Here is a 20,363-nt window from a genome sequence, read left to right on the forward strand (position 1 = left end):
CACCGTAACCAGGAAGAAGGGGCCTCTTCACACAGGGGCCTCTTCTTCTCCAGCAAACATATTTCCTGTCCTTTCCTGGGTGCTTATTTCATCTGCCAACCAGAAAGATAACTTTGTGGTGCTAACATGATCATTCCCGTGACAGACATTAAGATGTTTTTATAATTCAAAAGGTTTTGGTTATTAATAAAGGTCTTTTTAATTCAGGAGACAGACTATTGGTTACCATCAAAATGAATGAAATCAAAAAAAAAAAGGAAGCAAAATATGAGCTCACTATATAAAAATAAAAATTATTTTAAGTGATTATTTCAATATCTTTGGTATCAGTATACCAAAGAACCGGAGAAGAAAATTTCTGAGTGTCAATCATGTATTGAAATGATGTTCTACTTATATTTTAAAAGGGTACAAAGAACAGAAAATAAACCCAATGAATCAAGTTTCACTTCAAAATAATTCTTACCCTCAAAATTTTAGGGCTGCTGTAATAAGCCAGGCTCAGGGTTTCAATTTCTGTACACTGTTCCAAATTTATCCTTCTGGTGCACTTAACAGCTTGGTTAACCAGAAATGCTGGAAATCGTAGCATTCCCAAGGGAAAGGGAAAAAAATTTTTTAAACAAGAAAAATTTTAACTGTCCAACAGTAACTAAAAAATTGTAATCTAAGTAAAACTGCAAAGTTACGACACAGACATAATATGCTTAATATAGGGTTTAAAAAATATTTTTCAAATACATAATACATTCACATGATTCAAAATTCAAAAGGCACAAAAAGATATTGAGAGAAGTCTCCCCCCAACCCTTGTCCCCCAGCAACCACCAGTTCCCTTCCCCAGAGACAGTCAGCATGAAGTTTCTTGTGTATCTTTCTGGAAATATCTTACGCAAATAAACGCATGTGTATATATATGTATGTATGTATATATATGTATATGTATGTGTGTGTGTGTGTATAAATTTTTTTTTTTTTAGTATTTCTTTCCCCTTTTGGAAACAAACTCACAATATATATTCTGCCCTTTGTTTTTTTCACTGAACAATGCATCTTGGAGTTCAGTCTATCTCAGTACATAAAGAGCTTCCTCCTACTCTTTTCAGGGAGAATTAGTATTCTATTATAGACATGCCATAATTTATTCAACCAGTTCCCCACTAATGGAAGTTGTCTCCAGCTTTGCTATAATAATGCTGCAATCTATTGTTTTGCATGTGGGCCAGAGTTTCTGTAGGACCAACTCCTATAAGTAGAAAAGCTAGGTCAAAGGGCATATTCATTTGCAATATTGATACATAATACCAAAGTGCTCTTCACAGAGGCCTTACCAATTTTTAGTCCCACCAGCAATATAGACAAGTGCCTACTTATCCACAGACTTAAATTTCTTTACGCTTTGCCAATCTAGTAGGTGGAAACAGTATCTCAGTTTCGTTTTTTTTTTTTTTTTCTCATTAATTTTTTTGGCTGCATTGGGTCTTCGTTGCTGCCTGCAGGCTTTCTCTAGTTGCGGCGAGCAGGGGCTACTCTTCGTGAGGTGCACAGGTTTCTCATTGTGGTGGCTTCTCTTGTTACAGAGCACAGGCTCTAGGCACGCGGGCCTCAGTAGTTGTGGCACACGGGCTCAGTAGTTGTGGCTCATGGGCTCTAGAGCGCAGGCTCAGCAGTTGTGGTGCACGGGCTTAGTTGCTCCACAGCATGTGGGATCTTCCCGGACCAGGGCTCACACCCATGTTCCCTGCATTGGCAGGCAGATTCTTAAATACTGCGCCACCAGGGAAGTCCCCCAGTTTCATTTTAATTTACACTGTTCCTTTGTGTGAGCAAGGTTAAGCATCTATTCAATAGAACACATTTTCCTTCGTGTAGCAAGTGTTGCTTCATTAGGCCACATACTATCATCCATGGCTTAGCAGGTTTCTGCATAGTGAGGCTGGCTAAGGACTGGAGAGCCAGGCCTATTGCCTTCCACTGCCAAGAGGGTTACTCCATGGAGTCTATGATGCTCCTGAAGGAGAAGCAGGACCCATGGGAGGCAGCTGCATGGGTTGTATCCCTGCTCCACCACCGCCTGAGTAAGAAACTGAACGTTTCTCAGTTTCCTCATCTAAAGAATGAAAACAACCCTCCCTTAGAGGATCATTGTTAAGGATCACATGGAAAAACACATGCAAGCACTTAACACAATACCCAGCATACAGTTAATCAGTGTTAACTACTGACAAACTTTAGCTCCAGCGAGGAAAGAACTTTCCAACAGGGACCTCCTTGGTGGTCCTGTGGTTAAGACTTCATGCTCCCAATGCAGGGGGGCCCGGGTTCGATCCCCCGTCAGGGAACTAGATCCCACATGCTGCAACTAAAAGATCCTGCATGCTGCAACTAAGACCTGCTGCAGCCAAATAAATAAATATTTTTTTAAAAAAAGAACTTTCCGGGCTTCCCTGGTGGCGCAGTGGTTGAGAGTCCGCCTGCCGATGCAGGGGACACGGGTTCATGCCCCGGTCCGGGAAGATCCCACATGCCGTGGAGCAGCTGAGCCCGTGAGCCATGGCCGCTGAGCCTGCACGTCTGGAGCCTGTGCTCCGCAATGGGAGAGGCCACAACAGTGAGAGGCTCGCGTACCACCAAAAAAAAAAAAAAAAAGAAGAAGAACTTTCCAACAACTGGAAGAGTTAAACAACTTAATGGGCTGGTTACAGGTAGTGAGTTCCCCATCATTGCAAGTGCTCAAACAGTGACTGCATGTTGTAGAAAAGATTCTGGCACTGGGTGGGAAATTGAACTATTCAACCTTTGAGGCCTCTTTCAACTCTAAGACTCTCTGTTTCTAGTTACGAAGTCTGTTTAATTATGACTACTATAAATATAAACTAAGAAAAAACTCTGTTTGCAGAAAGGAAGAAAAGTGCCCACTCTCTTACCTGCAGGGTTATTATCGGTGCACAGAGATGATGTAAGGGGAGAAGGAAATCTCAGAAATGAATGTGAAGTCTGCAGATGAACCCCATACTGCAAAGAGAACAACAAACAGCTGTCATGGTGCAACTAAGGTGTTCCTTCAACACTTACTGCACACCTACTATGTGACAGGCAGCACTGCAGGCATCGGGAACACAGGGGTGATTAAAAAACAGATGTGGTCCTTGTCCGCAGGGAGCTTACCTCTAGCTAGCTGTCCCACCCTTTTCCTTTTAAGAATGTGTGTTTCTGTGTACGCATGTTACTGCATTTGCAGGCTTTTTTATTCTAGGCAATTTTATTTCTATTCCACTGGAAGGGTATGTAGGAAGCTGACACAGGTGCCAGCAAGGGGGAAACAAGCCCTGTCCTTCACCAGAGCTGGGAGTATAAATTCCTGCAATCTTTCTGGAGAGCAATCTGGTATCGGTATTTTAAATTCCCATTCATTTTGACCAAGTTAACCCGTTTATAGGAACATATCCTAAGGTTTAATCAGACAAAAATATATGTATTTAGGGACTTCCCTGGTGGTGCAATGGTTAAGAATCCACCTGCCAATGCAGGGGACACGGGTTTGATCCATGGTCCAGGAAGATACCACATGCCACGGAGCAACTAAGCCCGTGTGCTACAACTGCTGAACCTGCACTCTAGAGCCCAAGAGCCACAACTACTGAGCCCATGTGCCCCATCTACTGAAGCCCGCACACTCCAGGGCCGTGAGCCCCAACTACTGAGCTTGCGGGCCACAACTACTGAAGCCCACGTGTCTGCAACAAGAAAAGCTACCTCAATGAGAAGCCTGCGTGCCGCGATGAAGAGTAGCCCCCGCTCGCCGCAACTAGAGAAAGCCCGTGCACAGCAACGGACCCAACACAGCCAAAAAAAAAAAAAAAAAAAATATATATATATATATATATATATATGTACCTATAGGAATGTTTATTGTGGATTATTTACAATAGCAAAAACTAGAAACGAATGTCTGGTAAATAGTGGAATGACTCAATAATAAATAACGACACATCCATGGAAGGAATACTTTGTACCAGTAAAATATAGCTCCAACACTAGTTCCTTCCTATACCTGTGTTTTCCTCATCACTTAAATGGAGACAATGACATATCCTTCCCAGGGTTGTGTGCAATTATGTCTGAAAAGCTCTCCACAGTGCCTGGCACATGGGAAATTCTCAAGAAGTGGTAACTTTTATAGTGACACAGGAAGATGCATAAAATTTGCATCTTTGCAAATTTTTTTGCAAAGAAAAAAGCACTTTGCTGCATCTTTTGAGGTGGAAAAGAAAAAATTCTGCAGAGACAAATGCAAGCTTACCACAGAATAAATGCCTCAAAACCCTATGTTAGAATTCAACTACTCAAGTTTAATTTTCATGATCTTTGATCTATAAGCACGCACATTAAGTTTTTTAGTTTATAATATGAATTCTGTGTCTCAGGAAAGCCCGTTTACTGGGAACAAACTGAAAAGTTAACTTACAAAGACAAGATATTTGTGACGGGATGAGTGGACTTAAGTTCCTGGCTCACCTCATATTTTGCAGTATTTGGAGCATCCGGTTTGGTTGTCAAGGAAACATCTGATTCTGCATTCGTTGAAAAACCATCCGATGTTTTCATCAATTTATCAAAATTGCTTTCATCAGGCACTTCCGGATTAATAAAGGATAATGCAGGTTTATCTGTTTTTAGAAAAAACATTTTAGATCAGTATAAAACATAACATGTATAGTATATATAACATATGTAGTATTTTGGAAACAACTTTCAGTAGCATTAAGGTTGATGTGAAGACACTAAAGTGTCTCTTTTTATATTCACTTTCCCCAAGATTTCTTGAATCTTATTAAATAAATAGGGTCTTTCTCTATTGTGGAAGCAATGGTTTCTAAAGCCTACAGGTAAAGAGCACAAGAGAAACCAATAATAATCAATCTCTTTCTCTGGCCCATGGACTGAGGCATCTGCTGCATAAACCTCTAAGGGACAACTCTCTCCAGATGGCTATGGGAATGAAAGACCCTGTTTCTACCCTCACACAGCCACCTCCAAAGCCCAGGAGGATAATGTGCCCTGTACATGAGAGGTGGGAGGAGGAGGGAACAGGCTGGTCTGTTCACTGGGCCTGTTATGTCAGAAAACATGACAATGACTGACCAGTCATTACCTCAGATTACAAATCACAGAGCAATCGCCTAAATGTTCAGGTGCAAAGGAACAAAATATAAAGACACTCTGAAAAGACGATAAAGTTAGATAAAACCATAAATGTGTCTCTGATCTTTGATATCTTGATAACATTTTACACTCACATGTACTTTGGAACTAGACACCTAACTGAGCTAAATGCTCAGATAAAAATAAAGATCCTGGGGCTTCCCTGGTGGCGCAGTGGTCGAGAGTCCGCCTGCCGATGCAGGGGACACGTGTTTGTGCCCCAGTCCGGGAAGATCCCACATGCCGTGGAGCGGCTAGGCCTGTGAGCCATGGCCGCTGAGCCTGCGCGTCCGGAGCCTGTGCTCCACAACGGGAGAGGCCACAACAGTGAGAGGCCTGCATACCACAAAAAAAAAATAAAGAAATAAAAAAATAAAGATCCTGTTTTCATGCAAATATTCTTAGTAAAAATAAAAGAGAAAAAGGGAACCTGAAACCAAAGCTGAACCTGATTCTCAACTATTAAATCAGGAGGAAATAAAGTAAAACACACACACACACATACATACACACACACACACACACACCCCTAAATAAATCTAGATTCCTATGCATGTCTACATATTATAAACACCTTTGAAATAAAGTATGAGATTTCAAAAGATAACTACACAAGCACAATTAAAGAAAACGTGCATGGCCACAGGTTTATAAAGTTACTTGCAGTTGTCTGTGGAATGGCCTCAAGATAAACTCTACCCAAACCACAGAATAACTGCTTTAAATCTAACAATGGGACATTTTTCCATAAAAGAATTTTTAAAAGAAAAAAATTTTCAGAGTTTCACAAAGTATATCACCATCAAATACTTACAGTTTGTAATGTGAATGCAGAAAATAGATGGATTGATTTGGTCAACAAGTTTAAATACTCTCTGAGGTGGGTCTGCTGTAAAATTCAATGAATAGATGGCTGCTTTTTGACTACAAAACTGACTATCACTCCTGAAAATTAAAAAAATAATAAGACAAAGTTTTAAGGCAAATGCACACAATCTTAGCAAGATTATTTTAAAACTGTCAGATGCTTGCACTATACTATGTTAACAACTACACGGAGGATATTTATGAAAGTGCGATGTTAGAATTGAATCCACTTTTATTTAGTTTATTCAGTGTTAAATTGTTTGGCATTTTAAACTTCTTCCTCTAACCGTGAAAATATGAAGACAACTAGAATCACCTTTAAGAAAATCTTGTCAAGTATGGAATACATATCAGAGTATAATTTTGATGTAAATGAACCTTGCAAACTCTGACAGAATCAATTACATAAAATTTTGCAGAACTTCAGATTGTTTATAAGTACTCAGAATGGATCCAAAATTCCTAATCTTTAGAATAAAGCTGTCTTCACAAAGGATTGTGAGAATGAGAAAATGTAACGTCATCTGGAAGTTTCGGGGCTTAGAAGTTACAGTATAGATAAGTCTTCAACCAATCCCAGACTTAACAAACCCTAATCTATTTGATACTGATACAGATATGGCATAGAGATATAACAAAAATGAGATATTACATACTGCTTTAAGGCTTTTTTCCACTTAATATATAGTGCCCAATATTTCCCATATCAAATATGTTTTTGTATTATTATACTAAATAGCTTCATTTATACCAATTTATTAAGATACTCCCAATTTTTTTAACCAATCCTCTACTGTTGATCTAGGCTGTTTCTAATTTTCCCCGATTATATATAATGCTATAATGACATCCTTGTACATAAATTTTTATTAATATCGCCATTTATTTCCTTAGGCCATATCTCCTGAAGTGGAATTGCTGGGTCAAAAGGTAGGTACGCGTAATTTAAGGCTTCTGGGACATACTGCCAAATCGCCTTCCAGAAAGGCAAGATGCATCCTTACCAACACTGTAATAATAAGAGCGCGTATTTCCTGTACTCTTGCCAAGATTGGATATTATCATTCAGTTTTTACCCTTTGCCAATTTCATGGGCAAAAGCCTGTTATCTCATTGTTTAAATTTGAATTTTCTCTTTTACTAGTGAGGTTAAATATTTTTCCATATAGTTTCTGCTTACTGGTATTTATTCTTCAGTAAGTTGACCATTTTTTATTAGAACGTTTGTCTTCTCATTGACTTATAATAACCCATATATATATATATATATATATATATATATATATATTTTTTTTTTTTTTTTTGGCTGCGTTGGGTCTTCGTTGCTGCATGTGGGCTTTCTCTACTTGTGGCGAGCAGGGGCTACCCTTCGTTGCGGTGCACGGGCTTCTCATTGCAGTGGCTTCTCTTGTTGCCGAGCATGGGCTCTAGGTGTGTGGGCTTCAGTAGTTGCAGCACGCGGGCTCAGTAGTTGTGGCTCGCAGGCTCTAGAGTGCAGGCTCAGTAGTTGTGGCACAAGGGCTTAGCTGTTCCGTGGCATGTGGGATCTTCCTGGACCAGGGCTTGAACCTGTGTCCCCTGCATTGGCAGGCGGATTCTTATCCACTGTGCCACCAGGGAAGTACCTGATTTTTTTAAAAATAATGAAGTTGTCAATCTTTTCTTTTATAGTTTGCCTTTGGGTTTATGCTTAAAAGACATTCCCTAACCCAAGATTAATAAATGTTCACCTATATTTTTCATTTGCTCATTAATTTTTTTTAACGTTTCTATCTCTTGGTAATTTACTTCGATGTAATGCTATGAAGCAGGAACCTAATGTTTTTTGTTTTTAAATAATCATCCTACATCATTTACTGAATGATCCAACCTTTACTCCACAGAGATGAAATACCATATTTATATTAAATACATAAGTAGAAAAAAACATAATACTTTTTTAAAAAGTGAGCTGGTGTAAAATCAGTACACACAACTGATTTTTGGCCTTTCTATTCTCTTCCAATGACCTACTAATCTGTCTTGAATTAATACACATTATTTTCATTATTATAGTGTTACAACTGTTTTAAACCTAGAAGTTTGCTCTTCTTATTCAATAACGTCTTGGCTGTTCTGTTTATTCTTCCAGATGAATTTTAGAATCATTTTGACACATTATCCCTCTCCCATCTGACTAGAATTACATTATAATAAATTGAAATGTATAAGTAATGATTCTTCCCATCCCACTACACAGACCGTATCTCTCCAGTTATTCAAATGTTTTATGTCTCACTATATTTTGAAGTTTTTCTTCACAAAAATTCTGAATAGTTAAGTTTAATTCTAACTATGTTAAATTTCTATTGGTGTTATGAATAGAATCCATTTCCATTATATTTTTTGAATGTTTATTGATGGGGTATTGATTTATTTTGTAACTGGCCTCTTTTCCAAATGCTCTGTATAGTTCTAATGGTATATCAGTTGTTATTGTAGGCATAAAGAATATTTTTGAAAAACCGTGAGTAGTATTAATAAGAAAAGATCCAGCACTGAAAAATCTACGAGTCCTACTGGGCCTTAAAGGATGAGTAGGAATCAGACAGAAAGGGAATGGGACACTAATCCAAGTACAAGAATGACATTGGCCAAGGATGGGTAATGTACTGATGGTATTTGGAAAACAGAGTACCAAAGGTGGGCTGGATGGTGGATACCAAATGGGGTTAGTAGGAAATAAGATCTGAAAGAGGCTGGGATGGATATGAATCCAGGTTATGGATTCTGTAGGTAATGAGAGTTTTTGAAGGTTCTTTAGCAAGTGAGTGATAAGTTGAGGCGTGAGCTTATGAAGAGGAAGAAAGTAGGAATGGATAAATATGAGGGCAATCGTAAAAGACAACTCAGCAGAATGGGACTCTTCACCCCTCCCCTTCGAGTCAGGCAGCTCTCCAATCCTGTGCAGTGAATCAGTATCACATCCGTACATTTCTGTTTAGTCCCACTATTCCAACCTTCAGGGGTAAAAGAGAGGGCACCTATTAATCCTCATCTGCAATAGCTTCCTACTTGGTTCCCTGTTACCAGGCCTGGGCCCTGTGATCTACTGTCCATGCTGCTGCTAAATTTATTAAGTTGGGAATCTAATCACCTCACTTCCCGGCCCCCTGAAGAATTCAGGAAAAATCCAAACCCCTCAGCATACACACAAAGCCCCTCAGAATTTGACCCCTGCCATTCCCCACACTCCTCTGGCTCCACCCTTCCCTAGCCATGCTGAGTTACCTGCAGTTAAGGCAACAGGCTGTATTCCTTCACCCCTATGCAGCTCCCTCGGCCTGGAATGCCCTTCCTGATTCCGCGCTGGCCAACTTCTACTTGTTCTTCAGAACTCAGCTCAGTTATTTTCTAGAAAGACCTCCCTACTCCCAGTCTCTGGGTTAGATGCCACTCCTCTGAGTTCTCCTAGTGTCTGGGGCAGAAACTGCCATCCACTCATCTGTCTCCCTTATTCATGAGCTCTTTGAAGGCAAGACCATGTCTAACTCATCTTTAAATCCCTGGTACTGGCACACAGGAGGGCTCAGGAAAGGCATGGTGAGATGTGAAAGACGGCTTTAGATGTGAGAAGGCAAGGAAGAGACAGGAGTCAGGGTAGCCTCCAGGTTTCTGGCCTGGATTTCTGCCTGGGTAGAGAAAGTCAAAAGGGGATACTTGAGGGTCAGTTACGGGTGGAGGGGAGAAATTCATTCATCCATTTAACTCATTTTTTTTTTTTTTTTTTTTTTTTTTTTTGCGGTATGCGGGCCTCTCACTGTTGTGGCCTCTCCCGTTGCGGAGCACAGGCTCCAGATGCACAGGCTCAGCGGCCATGGCTCATGGGCCCAGCCGCTCTGCGGCATGTGGGATCTTCCTGGACCGGGGCACGAACCCGTGTCCCCTGCATCGGCAGGCAGACTCTCAACCACTGCGCCACCAGGGAAGCCCTTAACTCATTTTTAATGAGGGCCAACTATGTGGCAGGAGCTGTGCTAGGTACTACTGGTAAATGGTATATAAAAGATAATTCTTACTCTCAAGAAGCTTACATCTAATGAGGAAAACAGACATTAATCCAATAATCTTAACAATAAATTTACAAGTTATTGGACAATAGGACTAGCTGATGACAGTTCAGCAAATGTAAATAAACTTTTTATGAGTTGGAATCTACATAACAAGAACACACAACTAATTAGAACTATTAGTTTTGATTTCAGTATTTCTACACTCCATATTCAGGAGAAAGTCACAAGCAAAACTAACTCAAAAAATTCTGAGGTCCTCTCCTGAGGGCACTACGAATTCAGCTCTAACTTCTAAACCATGAGGTCCACAAACCACACCTAATTTTGTAAGTAAGTTTTACTGAAACATAGTCATGCCCATTCATTTATGTATTGCCGATGCTGCTTTTGCTCAACAATGGCAGAGTTGAGAAGTTGCAGCAGAGACCATTATGGCCTGCAAAGCTTAAAGTATTTATTATGTGGCCTTTTACAGAAAAAAGCTGGCTGACCTCCATTCTAAATAGTCTATATCTAAAATTACAATACTGGCTAATTTTTTTTAAACAATTACATTCTAAATAATGATCTCAAATTGGAGCAGATACCTCACTCTCAGGCTCCTGGTACTTACTAAGACAGGAAAACAGAATGATTTTCAACAAAGACTGAACCACAATATAGTCCAGCTAGACAGAAAGATAATCTGACTAGGGTTTCCCTGGTGGCGCAGTGGTTGAGAGTCCGCCTGCCGATGCAGGGGACACGGGTTCATGCCCCGGTCCGGGAAGATCCCACATGCCGCGGAGCGGCTAGGCCTGTGCGCCATGGCCACTGAGCCTGCGCGTCCAGAGCTTGTGCTCCGCAACGGGAGAGGCCACAACAGTGAGAGGTCCACGTACCAAAAAAAAAATAAAAATAAAAATAAATAATCTGACTACAACACCCCATGCTCCAAGCATTTTTACAATATCAGAAGTAGATTCAGGGCTTCCCTGGTGGCTCAGTGGTTGAGAGTCTGCCTGCCAATGCAGGGGACACGGGTTTGAGCCCTGGCCAGGGGGGATCCTACATGCCGCGGAGCAACTAAGCTTGTGCTTCACAACTACTGAGCCTGAGTTCTAGAGCCCGCAAGCCACAACTACTGAGTCCACATGCCACAGCTGCTGAGGCCCGCGCGCCTGGAGCCTGTGCTCCGCAACAAGAGAAGCCACGACAATGAGAGGCCCGTGCACTGCAGCGAGGGGTGGCCCCCGCTCACCGCAACTAGAGAAAGCCCGCACTGCAGCAACAAAGACCCAACATGGCCAAAAATAAATTAATTTTTTTTAAAAAAAGTAGATTCAATTTCCCATTGGGCAATAAAATTTCCCATGGGAAAAACACATCACACTTCCAAAAAGCATTCAACCTATCAAGTTTCAATCGCTAAAACTTGATACAAGACTAAATGTAAATTAGCTATCTCTGAATAATAAACTGGTCCCATCCTGAATAAATTAACCTCTCCTAAGTGCTGCTATTTTATCTGAATTATGAGAAGCAGATAAATCAGAAGAGATTATTTCTTTACCTTACAATCAACTGGGAATGTCATTTTCCATTATTCTCCTAGACAATGTGAACTGTGAGAATTCCTGGTAGATTCGTCCATCAGAAAAGTATAAACAAAGCTTTCCTATCTATTTAATTTTTTGTTACAAGTATTATGTCTACAACAAAAGCTGTAAAATTAAACTGTACTTTTCACCCTAGGCTATACATGAGACTAATTCACAGATACAAAAATGTGACACCTCATCTGTTTACAAATCACAGTGAAACGTAATTCAGTATCTGAACACAGAGATTTCATTATACCCTTTGTAAAAAGTACACTCTCTCTTCTCTTTTGCCTGAGCTATCATCTGGCTGGATGCAAATAAGGGATAGACACTCTTGTACATATTGGTTTGGACAGCATGACTTCTGAATGATGCAAAATTCAGAAAATCAGGTTTGCGTTTTTCAGCCTGGGGGATTTTTCACTTTCTGTCCCAAAATTTTATAATCTTGGTCCAATTTTATCAAAGCTGCATGTGTCACAAACTTACATGACAACTGGGATTGAGCAGGCAGAAAAGACACTGAAATCCACGGAGCTGCAATCAGGATCACAACAGCAGTTGACATCACACAGTGCTGGCGACAAGTCACAGACACACAGAGCAGCAACTACAGAAACAAGAGAGGTGGGGTGCAGGGCGTCACAATCAGCAGGTAGTGACTGCCCCCCTGCCACTGCAAGGTACCAAAAATCCATCTCATACAGAAGGTCCATTTTACTTTTCCTATTGCACTTTGGGGGAAATTTGTGAAGTGAAAATAAGTCAGTTTGAGCACTCCTCCATCCAAGGTTTCCCCAAAGTGGATAATCATCTGACTCACCTGGAAAGTTCTGTTTGTATTCTACCTAGAAAGACTCTGATTTGGTAAGCTAACTATGAAACCAGACACCTGTTTTTCAAAAACTTTCCAGGTGATGCTGATAATTAAAACAGGTTTAAGAACCACCACAGTAAATCGATTGCCTGACCAAAAGAACCACCAGTTTAACACTGCAGACTCCTGAGCCCCTCCTCCAGAGATTCCAATTCAGAGGAAGGGCCCACTTAAGGCTGCCAAGAATCAGGGTTCTCTATCTTGTTCCTCTCCTCAGACGTCAACTGCAGCTTTGAAGCTGAGCCCACATTCACAGGCTATTGGCCAAGAATCAAACTGGCTCAAGTTCTTTGTACTTGGGATCCTAGAAATATCTTTCATAATTCAGACAATAAAAGCATGGGAAGAGGTAGGAAGCCCCACTTAGCAAATTTTAATTTTTACTAATGATGACCACCTGGATTTTTAATTCCCTATTTTAGTCTGTCAAACAGGGGGGCAAAAAACTTTTAAAGAGATAGCAGAGCATGAGAATGATAAATACTGAACTCATGGTAGTTTAATTACTGCTGGAAGGGAGGGAATAAGATCAGTGCTTCAATCTTACCTGTAATGTTTTTTCTTTTTTTGAAAAAGGATTTCATGCACAAACAAATTTAAAAAAGGGATCTCAAGCAAATGTTGGTAGATAATACATACAACATTCTTATTTGCATTTATGAATTATTTTACAATGTTTCCCTCTAGCCAAGGACTCCTCTGTGTGCTTAGAAGTGTTGAGGCACCCTGCCTTATGTGTTCAAAATTAATGTTGATTTGTTTTACAAAACTTAATGCCTTTGTAAGTAGGTAGCTATAAGACTACTAGGGACAAAGCAATAGTGTTTAATAACTTAGGAAAAAAAAAGGTCTCTATCCATGTGAGTATACTTAATCAGCCAACAAGTATCTGTTGAGCACTCCCAGGGTCTAAGTAGCACGCAGCTGCTCTTCCAAGCCTCTTCACGTCTACAGGGTACTAATGAACAGAGCTCACATTCAAGATGAAAGTTATCATCCTTCTCTTCCACCTGTAACCCATTCTGCAAACGGCTGCCCAGTTCTCCACTCCCAGTCAGTCTCCTGCTACAACACGTACCCAGGGTGTGACCTAAAATCAGGCAAGTAATTCACTAACATGAAAAATGGGAATAACCCAACATCCTAAGGTTGTTATAAGGATTAAATGAGATACATCACAGATGAAATGCTTAGCACAGGGGCTGCTACACAGTAAGCAGTTAATAAATGCCAGTTGTCATTTATTATCATTACTTGCACAGGTCTAAACAGAGGCCCTTTAAAAAGATGAAGGAAAGTGTAAATTCATCCTCCCATTTTGGAAAAACAGCCCTGAACACCTATTAATGATGGTTCATGAACAGCTTCATTTTGGGGAGAAAGTGCATTAACAGATGAAATATTTACATGGATAAAAGACAACTCAGTCCAAAAAATCTTAGAGAATTTCAGATATTGAATACTCTGCTGTATTCTGTCCCAATTTATCACTTAACTTCCCTACTAATTCATCAAATAGTTTTGATATAAAACAAAGCTTTTTTTATATTGAAATAGCAAATATATTTCTCTGTACTTTTTCTCAGGACTACTCATAATTTATAAAGGAGAAATAATGGTTCAGTAACTGAAGTCCTAGAGTTCAGAATGTCAGCCAATGATGACTTTTCTATCTACTAATACTGAACCTTACTCAATTTAAGAAAAGATCTTTTTCTCTTAAGAAGGGATAAAAAATACTGCATACCTATTGGAGTTACAGTCAGAGGGCTTAAAAGGGATTTTTTTGAGATCACAAACCCCTTTGACAAACTACTCACTGCTATGAACTCTCACCCCAGAAAAATGCATATTCACAAAAGTTTGCACTCTATCTTGGAGTCACAGCTATCCCCTGAAGTCATCCATGTCGAATCAGATTACTAAATAGTCACCAAATGTGTGACTCAAGGATTACATCACTTTCTGAGAAATATGTCAATTATCCCTAAAGATGAATCTTGAGAAGTGGATATAACCCCTCACCCCATAACTTCCCACCTCCAACTCAACACAGGAGGAATCCTGGGTTCTTTAATTCAAGTCAACAGACAGGGGCCTTGACCTAGTCACTTTCAGTAAACTAGACTTTTTGCGTCTCTTTTTGATAAGTGAAAAGTTCAGTGTATCCTATGCACTTAATTCCCACAACTGTCTACAAACTTTCGATTTAATTTCGTGTTCAGCTGCAAAGCTGCAAGCAAGTATTCATTCATTATCACCTTTAGCGTTAATGTTGTCCAAGACCACTGCAAGTACTTTCAAAGCTTTTTATATTGTCCCACTTGGGCTCTCTGAGCCTCGGTTTTCTCATCTCTCTGACAGTGAACAATAACATCTACCTCTAACGGTTGTTGAGAGAATTAATGCCTATGAAACACTTAGCAATGCCTGCACACAACAAGTGGTCAATAAACGTTAACTATCATTATTATTACATCCTCACCCGGGCTACCACCCCCCGCAGTCTGGATCACTGTAGATCCCCAGGAATTGGCACTTGGTACCCACCGTCCGTGACCGGGGTGGGCCTGGGGTCGGAGGAGGGCCTGGGAGCTCTGGGGGTTTCATGGGGCCTAGGAGATACAGCAGGTCGGAAAGTCGTCGGGGCTGGCTTCGTGGAGTTCAGGGCCTCCGTCGTCACCACCGGGGTGTCCCCGGCCTGGGCGCTCACGGAGGCCCAGCAGTCCACGAGCAAGAGCAGGAGCGGCGGGAGATCCCGCAGCCCCATCACCAAGCGGAAACCCGCGCAGCTAGCAGCCAAGGACCGCGCGCTACCTGGCAACCGCGGCGGCTGGGTGCGGGGCATCACGGGAAGGGTCGCGAGAGGACGCGAGAGGCTGGGGGCGGAGGGCGGGGCCTGGGCGAGGCGGGCGGATGGCGGAGGGCGGGGGCGGGGCCTGGGCGGGGCCGGCCACAAGAGGCGGGGATGGGGGCGGGGGAGAGGGGCGGGACTGTGGAACGCGGGCCTGGGGCAGTGTGAAGCCAGTGGACACCTGGGGCTTGTGAATCCCGCATGTGGTTTCCAAGCGGACTGCGGTACTTGTTTAAAAAATGCGGATTTCCAGGTTCCGCCTCAGGGGATTCTGAATCAATAAGCCTAGGGCAGGGTCCAGGGATCAATATTTTTAACAAATGTCCTAATGCAACCAGTGGGGGGGACAGAAATTTTGGGACCCACTCTCCTAAAGCTACTAAATAGGGCTTTTTGAAGGAGCAGAGATCACATCACTATCCTTGAATTTTCTCTGTCTCACACCTGTCGACACTTTCTTTGCCGTTTTTGTTTTAGCCCACTTAGGCTCTCTGAGCCTCGGTTTCTCATCTGTATGACAGGGATAGTAACTACCTCTAGGGCCTGTATCCCAGGAAGTTGCCAGATAACTTCTGTTCACTGTGTTGTGATAAGGGGGACAGATGAAAACTTAATAACTTTTTCTACAGACAAAAAAAATTGACAAAAATTAAATAGAATGATTTATAGGTGTTAAAAGGAAAAAACAAAGCAAATCTACTGTAACTCTACAAAATGAATTGAAGACCACAAGACTCAGGGAAGCCCCTCAGTTCTAAGCTGCCATATTTATAGAAGTATTCCAGCCCAGGTATGTTGGCTATATCTTTGATACTTTATCTCCTTACAATTCAGAAGTGAATGTGAAAATACTTAAACGTATCATGGTAATTATTCAGGAAACACATTTTTCCAATTTGGAAGAATGCCAAGGGAATTCCCTGTTGATCCAGTGGTTAGGACTTGGCGCTTTCACTGCTGGGGGCCTGGGTTCCATCCCTGGGGAGCTAAGATCCCACAAGCCACGGCGCAGCCAAAACTAAATAAATAAATTAATTAAAATTTAAAAAAAGAAGAATGCCAAAACAGTATATATACCTAGTTTATTAAATTTATACAGCAAAGCTAAATCATCAAAATGACATCTTTAGCACCTTCCTATGGCATTCCAGAGAAAGTGTATAAAATATAATTGGATCAAATGTATAATACAGATATTTCCAATTCTTTTCTACAGAGGATTGTTTTAACATCCACCTGAAATTCTGGACCACTTTTAATAACGCTTGTATGTAACGCTTTCCTTTAAAAAAAAAAACTATTATTTTCCAAACCTTCATCTCACAACTTCTAAATCCAGGATGACTTGTTTTTCAATCTTCTCTTTACTTCCAGGCCTCTACTTTCTTTTCTATACCTTAGTATCTGTCAATCATGTTGTCCTATTTTCTGTTTTGAAATTTTAGGCTGTTGGATTAAATTTTGATAAAGTGACCGTCACTTCTAACATTTTCGAGTTTATGGTTTGGGAAATAATCTCACCACCCCTTTTGGTTCAATCTCAAACACTCCGTAGGTGGCCCAAAAGTAATTTTATGACATTTTATACAGTCAAGATGAGGGCTGCATCAGCTCAGATCCATTTTGCAAACCTTGGGAACATTGAAACTTTTCATTTCACAGCCGACTCCTTTCTGCCAGGTTTTTTTTTCATCTTTCAACCCAAAGGATCCTTTCTCTCTTCCTTGTCCCCCGGCCTTGGCAGATTCCCTCATTAAGATGGAAGGACACAAAGAATGGCCAAGATCTATTTCCATATTTTGTCCAAAACTGCAGCATTTGCGTTGTGCGTAAATGTTTGTGATCTAAAATGTCCATCTGTTTCTCTAGGATTATTGGCATTCTCAATTCCTTATAGCCTGTGCCAACGTTGGGAGGAATCAAGACAATTTCAGCTTTTTGGAATTCTGCACTTGGAAGCTGCCGCACGTGAGGAGCCTGAAAAACCAAAGACAGGAGTAGCTGGGTGGAAAAATAGCTGAGTCTGACTTCATATAGCAGTGATACCCCTCTGTCTTGGTCTTTGGTGTGGTTTGGGGTGAGTTGACTATTATTGTTGTTATTATTATTGCTAAAGTCGTGGCTTCTAATCTGTCTAAAACTAAGTATGCAGTTTTGCCTATGATTAAGTATATACACCCATCTTTATACATCCGAGCCAAATATTTTACAAATAGGGAGGCAGAATCATTAGGCTTTATAAAGGGATTTCTTAGAACGACAGGAGATGAAGCCTGTGTGAGGAGAAAGGACTGACTCTATTGTTTTGACTGAAGTGAACTGTCAAGTAATTCATCTCTAAATCAACACCCAGAAGAAAATAATCCCCAGCTTCTCTCCTCCTTGCATTTCCCACATGCCTAGTCAACCACCAGATACTATTCTTGTTCTTCAAATGTTTTCTGAAACATTATGGGGGCAGAAGGGCTATTTGAGCAGACTTCACATTCTTGAAAGGTCTCAAATTTACAAGTTTGACCTTTTCTGAAAGTGAAGTAATAAATACAGTCACAGCCATGCATTGACAAGAATGAAACAATTCTTTGTTTACCAGACAACTTTAAACTTGCATCCTATTATTGGACCATACTGAAGTTTGAATAAACTAATCAGCTTTTTAAAAATTAATTAATTAATGTATTTATTTACTTTTATTTTTGGCTGCGTTAGGGTCTTCGTTGCTGCATGCGGGCTTTCTCTAGTTGTGGTGAGCGGGGGCTACTCTTCATTGCGGTGGTGCGCCGGCTTCTCGTTGCGGTGGCTTCCCTTGTTGCGGAGCACTGGCTCTAAGCACGCGGGCTTCAGTAGTTGTGGCACGCAGGCTCTGTAGTTGTGGCTCGCAGGCTCTAGAGCACAGGCTCAGTAGTTGTGGCGCACGGGCTTGGTTGCTCCGCGGCATCTGGGATCCTCCCGGACCAGGGCTCAAACCCATGTCCCCTGCATCGGCAGGGGGATTCTTAACCACTGTGCCACCAGGGAAGTCCCAAGTAATTGGCTTCTTAAGAACAACTTTAAAGGGCTTCCCTGGTGGCACAGTGGTTGAGAGTCCGCATGCCGATCAGGGTACACGGGTTCGTGCCCCGGTGCAGGAGGATCCCACATGCCGCGGAGCAGCTGGGCCCGCGAGCTATGGCCGCTGAGCCTGCGTGTCCGGAGTCTGTGCTCCGCAACGGGAAAGGCCACAGAGGTGAGAGGCCCGCGTACCGCAAAAAAAAAAAATTTTTTCAGATTGAAACATTTCAATCACAATAAAAGGTACAAAAAAGACCACTGTACACTGCACCGAGATCATTCAGATTTCACATTTTTCCACATTTACTCCACATTTCTTTTTAGTCGGTTTTATTGAGGGATAATTTATATACAGTATAAATTTTTGCATGCAGTTTTTTATATACAGGTTTTCTCATGCACCAATGTACAGTTTTTTTGGTATACAGTTTTATGATTTTAACTAACACATACAGTCATATAACCACAGCCATAATCAAGATACAGAACAATTTTACCACGCAGAAAATTCCCCTCATGCTCCTTTATAGTCAGCCCCTCCTACTGTCCCTGCCCTGTAAGACATTGACCTGCTTATTTTCTGTCCCTGTGATTTTCCCTTTTCCAGAATGTCACATGGATGGAATCATACAGTATGTAGCCTTTTGAGCCTGGCTTCTTTCACTTAACCTAATGCCTTTGAGATTTATCCACATTGCATGTATCAACAGTCTGTTTCTTTTATTATTATTATTTATTTTTAAGAGCTCAGCTTTTTATTGACCGTGTTACTAAAGATGTTTAGTCAAAAAGACCAAAGCCCACGTCATCATTGGACTCTTCAGATTCTTCTTTCTTTGCTTCTACTTTCTTCTCAGCTGCGGCAGCAGTGGTGGAGGGGGCAGGATCTCATGCTGGGGCAGCACCAGCTGCTGGGGCAGGTCCACCAGCCCCCACGCTGCAGATGAGGCTCCCAATGTTGACATTGGCCAAAGCCTTTGCAAACAAGCCTGGCCAGAAAGGTTCAACATTTACACCAGTGCTTTAATGAGGGCATTGATCTTATCCTGGGTGACCATCACCTTATTGTTGTGCAGGATGAGGCCGAGTAGACGCAGGTGAGCCCTGAGACGGAGGCCATGGTACGGGCCAGTGCTAGGCGGGGGCTCGTCACCAGATGAAGTGAGGGCCTCACCCCAAGGCAGCCTTAGCTTCCTTGGAAGGACCGAGCACCTTAGCGGCAGCTGAGGAAATGGGTGTTTCTTTTATTACTTTTATTATTGTAAAAAAACCCACATACCATTAAACACCATCGTAATCATTTTTAAGTATACAGGTCAGCAGTGTTAAGTGTTTTCACATTGTTGTGCAACAGATCTCTAGAACATACATCCAGAGGAGTGTGGGGTGATGTTTCATTGTGGTTTTGATTTGCATTTCTCTAATAATTAGTGATATCAAGTATCTTTTCCTGTGCCTATTGGCGATTTGTATATCTTCATTGGAGAAATGTCTAGTCAGGTTTTTTGCCCAATTTTTAATTGGGTTTTTGTTACTGTTTTTGAGATGTAGAAGTTCCTTATATATTCTAGATATTAACCCCTCATCAAATATGTGATTTGCAATTATTTTTCTCCCATTCCATAAGTTGCCTTTTCACTCTGGTGATTGTTTCTTTTGACACACAGAAGTTTTTAAGTTTGATGTAGTCCCACTGTTGCCTGTGCTTTTGGTGTTATATCCAAGAAATCATTGCCAAATCCAATGTCCTGAAACTTTTCTCCTATGTTTTCTGCTAGGAATTTAATAGTTTCAATCTATTTTGAGTTAATATTTATATTTGGCATAAGGTAAGGGTCTAATTTCATTATTTTGCATGTGGATATCCAGTTTTC

At 41.2% G+C, this 20,363-nt stretch overlaps 1 protein-coding gene and 1 pseudogene across 8 annotated transcripts in view; both read right to left on the bottom strand.

Moving 5' to 3' along the window:
* Window positions 1-15,422, bottom strand: part of TCTN1 (tectonic family member 1) — a 29,229-nt gene extending 13,807 nt beyond the window's left edge. For 3 of the 8 annotated variants that reach the window (XM_027124778.1, XM_027124780.1, XM_027124779.1), the window contains exons 1-6: window positions 15,135-15,422; window positions 12,197-12,317; window positions 6,020-6,150; window positions 4,519-4,670; window positions 2,928-3,015; window positions 467-576 (exon numbers count right to left, since the gene is read on the bottom strand). In XM_027124778.1, coding sequence (XP_026980579.1) covers window positions 467-576; window positions 2,928-3,015; window positions 4,519-4,670; window positions 6,020-6,150; window positions 12,197-12,317; window positions 15,135-15,354 — 822 coding nt within the window. In that variant the 5' untranslated portion in view covers window positions 15,355-15,422. The remainder of the gene's footprint in view (window positions 1-466; window positions 577-2,927; window positions 3,016-4,518; window positions 4,671-6,019; window positions 6,151-12,196; window positions 12,318-15,134) is intronic. The other 5 variants (XM_027124777.1, XM_027124776.1, XM_027124783.1 and 2 more) reach the window with 5 other exon arrangements.
* A 3,808-nt stretch (window positions 15,423-19,230) lies between these two features.
* On the bottom strand, window positions 19,231-19,609 carry LOC113630053 (60S acidic ribosomal protein P1 pseudogene; annotated as a pseudogene).
* Between the last annotated feature and the right edge of the window lie 754 nt (window positions 19,610-20,363).

The sequence above is a fragment of the Aethalodelphis obliquidens genome, unplaced genomic scaffold (genome assembly GCF_003676395.1).
Source record: "Aethalodelphis obliquidens isolate GAN/ISIS:26980383/991018 unplaced genomic scaffold, ASM367639v1 scaffold28, whole genome shotgun sequence".
NCBI classification, from domain to species: Eukaryota; Metazoa; Chordata; class Mammalia; order Artiodactyla; family Delphinidae; genus Aethalodelphis; species Aethalodelphis obliquidens.